We start from the raw sequence: 10,435 nt of genomic DNA on the forward strand, positions 1-10,435 counted from the left end.
AGATCGGTGTTACTCTATGGACATGAGTCATGGTATATCAGGGAAAAAATCTCCAATAGCTTTCGTAGATTTGAGGACAAAGCCCTCAAAAGGATATTGGGAGTTAATTAGCAGGACAGGATTAGATATGAAACTATAAGAGATTACTCGAGTGCCATATGTGGGTGAGATCATGATGAGGGGCAGATGGAGATGGTTTGGGCATGCTCTTTGCACTCCCCAAGAAAGATTAGTTCACCAAACGTTCAGCTGGGCTCCACAAGGCACTAAAAGACTTGGAAGACCCAAGCCTGCATGGCTGAGGACTATGAAGTGCGAAGTAGGAGATGATGAATGGAGAAGTATTGAATTAAAAGCTCAAGATAGAGACTACTGGTGAAATCTAACCGCGGCCCTTTGTGTCAATAGGCATAGGGGGAGATGATGGTAATGATATATATATATATATATATATATATATATATATATATATATATATATATATATATATATATATATATATGTACAAATATATATATATATATATATACATATATATAAGTATGTTTGTGAAATATATACACACACACACACACACACACACACATATATCACACACACACATATATATATATATATATATATATATATATATATATATATATATATATATATATATATATATATATATATATATATATATGCTTGTGTGTGAACGTGCGTAGGTTATGAATATCAATTAACTTTATATATATATATATATATATATATATATATATATATATATATATATATATATACGTGTGTGCGTTCGTGTGAGCGTGTGTGTAATTCTAAAACTACATAAAGATAGTGAGTAATACGGATTGAGAAAGGAGTTATACGGGGAGACTCTATCTCTTCCAAAATGTGCAAAGTATGCCTATAGAAGTTTTTTTAAGAATTTAGTTTGGGAGAATGTAGAAATTAACATTAAATGGGAATACTTTAACAACTTACGATTTGCGGATGGCATGGCCTAGTTCTATTTTGTGAATCACAAGAGGAATTGCAAAAAATGATAGAAAACTTGAATAGAGAAAGCAGATATGTAGGACTGATATTGAATACGGGTAATACTAAGATGATGTTTAATGAAAATGAAAAGAGACAACAAATAGGGTTATGGACAAACATCTATAGATTGTTAATGAATATGTGTACTTAGGACAGACTGTTTCTCCAGGGCATATAACCGATATTAAAAGAAGGATGAGCATAGCGAGCTTTTGGTAAACAAAATGAGATTATGAAAATTAAAATGACACTTTCTCTTAAAAGAAAAGTGTTCAATCAAATGATCCTACCAGTATCAAGTTATGCATCAGAAACTTGGGAGCCTTACTAAAGCCTTAGTACATATTCATCTTCATCTCCTACGCCTATTGACGCAAAGGCCTCGGTTAGATTTCGCCAATCTTCTCTATCGTGAGCTTTAAGATCAATACTACTCCATTCATCATCTCCTACTTCACGGTTCATAGTCCTCAGCCATGTAGGTCTTGGTCTTCCAACTCTTCTAGTGCCTTCTGGGGCCCAATTAAATGTTTGGTGAACTAATCTCTCTTCGGGAGTGTGAAGAGCATGACCAAACCATTTCCATCTACCCCTCACCATAATCCCATCCCCATATGGCACTCGAGTAATTTATTTCATAGTTTAATTTCTAATCCTGTTCTGCCATTTCAGTTCAAAAATTCTTCTAAGGGCTTTGTTCTCAAAGCTACAAAATCTGTTCGATATTGTTTCATTGTCATATCACGACTCTTGTCCATACAGTAACACCGACCTTACTAAACAGATATATAGCCTGATTTTTAAATGTAATTTCAGGCAATTTGATTTCCAAATTTTACTTAACCTTGCCATTGTCTGATTTTCTTTTTTCAACCTTTCATTAAATTCCAATTATTGAGACCCTGTATTGGATATCATAGTTCCTGAATATTTTTAATGATTCTACCTCTTTAATCCTTTCTCCTTTCAATGATATTTCATCTTCCACTGCATATTCCGTTCTCATCATCTCTGTCTAACTTCCATTTATCTTGAGCCTAATCTCCTGTGATATTCCATGCATGCTGGTAAGCATGCATTGCAAATCCTGTAGTGTTCTGCTAATAAGGACAGCATCATCAGCATACTCTAGGTCAAATAATGTCCTATTACCAATACAGTCCAACCCTTCTCCTCCATCCCCAACTGTTCTATACATTACATATTAATATTAGTACGTTTTACTAAAGCCTTTGTACATAAATTAGTTGCAACTTAAAGAGCTATGGAAAGAATAATGATGGGAATTACACTAAGAAACAGATTAAGAGCAACATGGATACGAGAGCAAACTAAAATACCGGTTAAGTATATTCTAACATAGTGATTCCTAAAATTTCCCCCAACCATGGACCCTTTTTATTCAAATGAGGTTTCACACGGTCCTCTTGGATATTGAAAGTGCTTTTAGTTTAACAACACTAACTTGATTAACTCGACAACTAAATGTTCTCATTAGATTCTTCAGTTAGACAATGAATAGATAAAACTAAAAGAATACAGAAAAGTAACAAATCTTTTTTTCTTGTTTTGCTGATACTAAGATATTCCCCAATGTTCAATGTCGTCATCTGGTTGTCTGTTCAAACGATTCAAAACGATCTTATATTTCGTTTGGCGAGATATTGTTGAAGCTTGAGTCTGTACTGGACAGGAATAAGGATACAGTCTAGGGTTTCCATCCAATGATTTCGATGTTTCGTGATCCCAGCCATATTTAGCCTAATTTCTGGAACATTAATTTGATCTCAAATCATTGGACTTTTCCTTTCAATTTGTTTTAATAATTTACATTTTGTAATCTAAAATACTTGCCGTGGAAGAGATATTTGAAGATTCTGGATGAGCTGTAGTAAAGAAGTTCAACTACAATCATAATCTTAGTTTCCTACAACATTTTACTCCATGATGATAAAAGCTACCGATAAATACGTGAATCATAAAACATAAAATAATGTTCAAATAGTTAATTCCATATCTATTGCATTTTATAATTTCCCCATATCTTATCTACAAAATGTTATTGGATTCGGTACGTTCGCAACTCTTAGAAATGACGAGAGAGAGAGAGAGAGAGAGAGAGAGAGAGAGAGAGAGAGAGAGAGAGAGAGAGAGAGAGAGAGAGAGATGACAAAATAATCTAAATAAGTTCGTATATGCTTCAGCTTTGTTCACACGGACCCCATATATTAGGCGGACCCCAGGTTGAAAATCAGTGTAATCTAACATATAAAATATAGAAATGGACATGGGTACGACATATAGTGTGAATGACAGATAACAGATGAACATTAAGAATAACAGAATGGGTCCCTAGAGATTGCAAACGGGATTCTTACAGTAGAAGACGATGGAATGACGAGCTAAGAAAATTTGCGGGTATAGACTGGCATAGAAAGGCTATAAACAGACGCGAGTGGATAGTTATGTCTGAGGCCTTTGTCCTGCAGTGGACTACCTAAGCTGATATATATATATATATATATATATATATATATATATATATATATATATATATATATATATATATATATATATATATATATATACCGGTATATTGTATATATTCGTATGCAAATATAAATGCGCATGGCCCTAGTCTGGACAGTATCATTAAATATATCTTTGTTTTAGGATTTACTCTCAAAAAACATAAAAGTAGGATGCAATGAAATGGTTCAAGTATTACAGCTCATCTACCAGTCCTATTCTTCTCTCATCACATCTCTAGCGAAGGGAAAGACATCCTCTTCTACGTTTACAAAGGACTCGTTCAGTTAAGTCTGAGAATTTCCAAAATATTGAATAGTACATAATATAGATAATTTTAACACTGGATTAAGCAAATTTAATCACTCCAGACTTACCGACGCATTCCTCAGGTAGAACTCGTGGAGATGCAGAGTCAAGGTGTAGTTTTGCGGGAAGAAGATGAGGCACTTGAAAGGCAAAGGGGGCAAGGACGAGGGGAATCCCGTTGGGCAAATGAACCCAACGCTGGGTAATTCATCTTCCTCAACATCTAGAGAGGAATTGCAAGGAACGCAACTGTCTGCCTTTGGAGTCTTTTCTACATGTGCCCATGTGTTTCCTGCAACTATCCACGTTACGAACAATGTCCAGAGGAGAAGCAGAAAAACTCTAGGCCTACCCCCCCAAAATAATATGAGGCAAATGCTAAATTTCGCCATTACTTTAATATATTTCATTCATGTTTCTTCAATATGATTTTCAGAAAAGCTCCGAATAAAATGGGCTGGTTTTAAAAGTGAAATCGTAACAGCAAGTCTTGGGGAAAAGGGCAGAGCGTATGTGGCCGAGCAGACTCCTACTGGAACAGCAACAGAGGAACTCTACACGAAGCTGCCTGGATGCACACTAAGCGGCGCTAAGATAAGAGAGACCCGTCCCGGCAAGCTCCAGTAGCCACTATGATGCGTGCAGCAGCGTCAGACACTAAAAGTTAACTCTCTTTTGTGTTAGTCGTTAAGTAAAAACGTAAAGGTATCTAGACTAAACCCTCTTTTGTTTAATTTTTATTTTAATTCGAATGAAATAAAAACAAATACAACTTGCAAATTATCAAATACTGAACATTCAGCTATGTTCAACAAAGATTTTGAATGGCTGAGTAAACTACTGTGATACAATATAGCAAAAAGATACATATATTCCAAATGACGTCCCTGCTAAAAAGTAAGATAGAAAAATGATAATTTCCTTTTCCATAGAACTTAAGCCTAAATCTAGGTTTTTTTTCTTTTTTCTTTTTTTTTTGCTAACATAGACCATATAAACTTGTAGTCACGCTTGTATATAAAACTCTTAATTGTACCCTGTGGTTATTATTATTATTATTATTATTATTATTATTATTATTATTATTATTATTTACTGACCGGTTGGCTATGTTTGGTTAGAGCCGTCGGGAAAGTTCATAGGCCTAGTGATCAAATCCTAGTTAGATGCTAAAAACTAAGTTTATTGCAATCGAAGATCAAATATGTGAATAATTAAAAATGCATTACTATGATCGTTGCTGTTGTTCTCGCTGTGGATTTTTTAATAATCATGATTATGATGACAATGATAAATCGAATTGTGATCTGCAATTTTCCAGGATTGGTGTTCATTCCTCTATAAAGAAGTTTCTCACCTACTTTCCAAGTTTCAAAACAATGAATCCAATACTTCCCTATGAATACACGACTTAAGAGTCCTGCCCTAATTGTGTCACTATCTTATAATTAACTTAAGAGAGTTAGCCAGCTTCTTGTAAACAACGGCTTTGATACACGGATAATTAAGAGAATTACAAAGAGGATCATCAAACAATAGCACGACTTGAGAGATGTTAATAATAACGGCAAAGAATCGTGACCTGAAACAAAGACTAAACTCCATCTGGGGATAGAAACTGTTACTAAAGAAAAATGTTGCCCACGCTTCCGTCCATGAATTTAAACATGTACGAATATGATGAAATCTTTCTTCTTCTTTTTCTTTCGGCTTCATCAGTCTCTATTTACTTTTATCCCCTTAATCATATATATATATATATATATATATATATATATATATATATATATATATATATATATATATATATATATATATATATAAACTAACACAGAGTATATTCTAACATACAAGAAAGAGAAATGGATATGGGCAGGACATAAGATGAAAATGGCAGATAATAGATGGGCATCAAGAATAACAGAATGAGTTTCTAGAGATTATAAAACAAGCAGAGGAAGGAAGCGAAGACGATGGATTGACGAACGAAAAAAGTTTGCGGTTGTGGAATGGCACAGAAAGATTGTAAACAGGCGCAAGTGGAAGGACATATCTGAGGCCTTTGTTCTGCAGTGGACTAGTTACGGCTGATGATGATGATGATATATATATATATATATATATATATATATATATATATATATATATATATATATATATATATATATATATATATATATTAGTCAGCCCTATAACTACAGCAGATAACGTGTTTCAATACTTTCTTTAAACAGCATGACATATACTGCAGATAATAGCTAACCAGGTCGAAACCCAAATTGCATATGTATAGGCCTACATTGATTTGCTAAATTTTAATGAATTAGCTATGTATAACAAAATGTTGAAATTTAAATCTTATGATTAAGAACATGTGATATCAAGAATTGCAATCCCCCCCCCCCTCTCTCTCTCTCTCTCTCTCTCTCTCTCTCTCTCTCTCTCTCTCTCTCTCTCTCTCTCTCTCTCTCTCTCTCTCTCTCTCATGAAGAGGATTTTGATGTTTCAGTCCATTACTCAATAGAATATAGATCAATGAAAATCATTCTTATTAAAGATCTCAAAGGTAAAACAACAACAACAACAACAGATGAAATCTGTTTCGCTTTTCCTCTGGTTGAAAAAATGTCTGCTGCTGCCTTTTCAACAAGTATTGCATTTTGGAAAAGTAATACAATCCCTTATCAAACATATTGACCCTAATGTATATCATTTTGACTTATAATATCAACCCATCCAAAAATGGTGAAAGCAAATTTTTCATTTAATTAAAATATAAGAAGGGAAGTCTAAATGCTTCGTTTATTTCATAGCTAACTTTAATGTTGCATTCAACTTTACAACCATATGCTTTTGTCTTTCCATTTACATTCTGTTTAACTATAAACACTTTACCCAACATTTCAAGTGAACAAAACAAGCTTATCTTCAGTTTATTCTTCCTCGTCTTCTGTTCTAGCTGATAACTTGATAGAGGCCTTTATGTTCCTTGTGTTGTAAAGCCTCAACGTGTTTACAGCGTGTTCTTCCATTTCATCCTCTGTCGTATTGATGAATTCTTCACAATCAATTTGCACTGCTTTTCGGACGATCTCCTTTTGTCTCTATCGATCCTGAAATGCCTTTTATATGGTCCAAGGCTTCCTTCGACGAATTCATCTGAAGAACATTCAACTTATCTAGTCATAATTCATCCATTGCTCATTTAAAGCAATTGAGACTGAAATTTCAGGGCTCGATATTCTAATATCATGGTCAATTAACCCGGAATACGATCTGTCAAAACCCTAGTGTCGTAAGCACGGTCTATAGGTAGACTCAAGGTCCTTTAAATTCACTCAGACCTTGATAGGCTTACAGTATATGCCTAGACCGTGGTCGTAAGATTGAACATTGAGAGCGACGACGTTTAGTACACTGTAATATTATTGACCTTTAGCTGATGTCATAAAAAATACCAATCAAGCTAAAAGTCAAGACCAGTGTTACTGTATTATTATTATTATTATTATTATTATTATTATTATTATTATTATTATTACTAGCAAAGTTTCAACCCTAGTTGAAAAAGCAAGATCCTATAAGCCCAAGGGCTTCAACAGGGGAACGTGGATAGGAAACGTGGGCTTCAAGACGAAAAGCTTTTGAGAACAGAGATTAGAATGCTGAAGTGGATAATGGGAATATCATTACTAGAAAATTGAAAAAATAAATGAAATAAGAAGAGTGACAAGCGTAGTAAAGATAATAGTGACACGACTGAGATGGCGTAGGTTCGTGTTGAGGTTGGATGGCGGGGCGAGAGTGAGGAGGGCTTGGGAGGAACCTGTTAGGGGAAGATCAAGAGAGATCCAGCTAATCAGAAGGCAAGATAAGGTGAAGGATGATATGGAGAAAAGATGTTTGATGAAGAGGATGCCATTGATAGAAGGTATTAGAGAGAAGTCTTATTATGATTACAGCTGTCATGAGACCTAAGTCATAAACATTTATGGCAAGAATATCAACTTTCATTTGAGTTTTCTGTATCACAACGCAGATTCAAATAATGTAATTTTTTTCTTGTTGTTTTCTTGCCATAATGGCTAGGCTATAAGAAAATTATATGAGAGTCAGTTATGTGTTTTTTGGGGATTTCAATGCTCACAACAATTTAGGATTACTTAAAAAAATTTATTTTTTCTCATACTGATTACCAAAGTCTTTGTCTTCCTTTCTAAATCAAGCAGTATGCATTTCATAAATATTCTCAAGCACAAGTCAATATTCATTGATTCCCCTGCTGTTATAAGAAACAGTGGTGGTCCTCCAATTGGAAATTCTCGTCATATTTTAGTTTCGACAGCAATTGCTTGTGCTACACTCTGACACACTATTCTGTGTTTCCTTATTCCTTTCCTCTCTAGGTTATTTTTTCTTGTTGGAACTCTTAGGCCTATAAATCCTGCTTTCCAAACTAGGATTGTAGCTTAGTTAATAATAATAATAATAATAATAATAATAATAATAATAATAATACCAGACACTTTAAAACAAGAAAAGCTGAACACATGATTATGTTTTACAAAACTTATGTACGTAGTACACTCGAGTGCTGCAATGTAAAATGGTACCCACAGTACCAAAAGGATATTGCACAAATAGAGAGTGTTCAAAGGTCCTATACTGCTAGAATAGAAGAAGCTAAGGACCTCGACTACTGGGAAAGACTGCAATTTTTAAAACTATACAGCCTAGAAAGGAGAAGAGAACGCTACATGACAATACAAGCATGGAAGCACATAGAAGGAATTACTGAAAACACCGTGGAGCTAAAAATATCAGAAAGAGCAAGCCGAGGTAAATTATTAGTGCTAAAAAAAATACCAGGAAAACTAGGGAAGGCGCACAGGACATTAATCCACTACGCACCAGCATCGATAATGCAGCGACTATTTAATGTGCTGCCAGCTCATCTAAGAAACATATCAGGAGTGAGCGTATATGTGTTTAAGAATAAGCTTGATAAATACCTAAGATACACCCCAGACCATCCAAGACTGGAAGATGCAAAATACACCAGAAGATGCATTAGCAACTCTCTGGTGGATATATGAGGTGCCTCACACTGAGGTGACCTGGGGGAACACAAACATAGAATAAGGCAATAAGGCATGGTAAGGTGTGTAGTACTCATACTCATAAAATCTCTGCAGGTTGTTAGGGCATTTTGAGGGATCTTGTGTATTTAAATTTGTCAGAATTGTATTTAGAACATGACCACGTTAACCCTTTGATGGGTTTTCCCAACATATTTGATAGCTGTATTAATTTTCATGTGTTTAGTAATTACATCAGAGACGAAGTCTGGTTCAATTACGGGTATGGATGCGTAGGCCTACAGTATATTTTGAGATATATGATATCTATAGTATATACTTTACAAAAAGGAGTAGATAAGATTTAACATGAAATAATCATAACCAACGGAAAGGATGGTGTATGTTTCAGCTGTAAATTAGTACCATTCTCCATAAAAAAAGAATTTTTAGGCACACCTCAGGACCAGAGATGGTGTGCTACTCTCAAATCTGCACTTAAGTGTAAACTTAACAGTTCCTCTTTACATTACCCTCTATTATAAAAAAAATAAAACCCTTTTGACTAATGCATTAGAGGCTAAGCAGAATATTGAATAACTCAAAATGCATTATTATTTTTTTTCTTTCTTTAAGTTAAACTGACTTGTTTACCTTCAAGTCAGTAAAATTAAGTTTTCATTTTACCTTTTACCTTCATGCTTTTTTTTGTGGGGGGGGGGGTTTGCAGACATTTAGGCTTTCAAGAGGAAACTGAAGACTTTCTTGTTTGAAAAATCATACAACAGTGACGATTCAACAGTAAATGAGCAATACGTGATCTGAAACGATAAATACTCTGAACGAACAAGGTAAAACGACAGCGGCGGTCATGTAGAGAGTAGGGTTCTCCTGCTGTATGAGACCGGAAAACCAGCCATCAAAGTAAAGTAAAGTAAGTAAAGATGTGTGGTTCGGCTTTGAATACAAGCTTGTAGCTGCTTGTTGGTTATGCAGATGATGCCACTCAGTTGCATCGTTCCAATCTTTTCCTATACTATTCTGATCAAGCGGCCTGTTTAGCCCCATCTAAGAAACAAAGATTTCACCTTTTTTTTTTTTATAAAGAACGCGCATATTAATTTGTTATTTTATTTTATATTTTTATATTAGTCAACGTCAACTTCGGCTTAGCAATGCATATATTTCATAATCTGTGTTTGCCATACCCAGAATCTCCTGTTAAAAATGCCTAAGGACACTTCTCTATATTTGGGAAATAGCCATTTTGACAAAGAAAGCCAAATCTTTTAGATGGTCGCTGATCAACAAGATCAAACTCTTTAATTTGCTGATCAAGTTCATTCTTCTTCTTATATACATTATTAGTCCATTTATATGAGGAAGTTTTTTTTTTTTTTTTTTTTTCCAGTCTCTTCCAGTTCGATCCGTCATTTACCATGTTTCTATTTACATTCTTTTCCTGCACTATCCTCCCTGATTGT

The 10,435-nt window shown here is 34.5% G+C and overlaps 1 protein-coding gene across 1 annotated transcript in view; it reads right to left on the bottom strand.

The window, feature by feature from the left end:
- Positions 1-4,485, bottom strand: part of LOC137655567 (uncharacterized) — a 149,883-nt gene extending 145,398 nt beyond the window's left edge. The window contains 1 exon segment of the mRNA XM_068389467.1: positions 3,942-4,485. Coding sequence (XP_068245568.1) covers positions 3,942-4,283 — 342 coding nt within the window. The 5' untranslated portion in view covers positions 4,284-4,485.
- Between the last annotated feature and the right edge of the window lie 5,950 nt (positions 4,486-10,435).

Source organism: Palaemon carinicauda, chromosome 16 (genome assembly GCF_036898095.1).
Source record: "Palaemon carinicauda isolate YSFRI2023 chromosome 16, ASM3689809v2, whole genome shotgun sequence".
Classification (NCBI taxonomy): domain Eukaryota; kingdom Metazoa; phylum Arthropoda; class Malacostraca; order Decapoda; family Palaemonidae; genus Palaemon; species Palaemon carinicauda.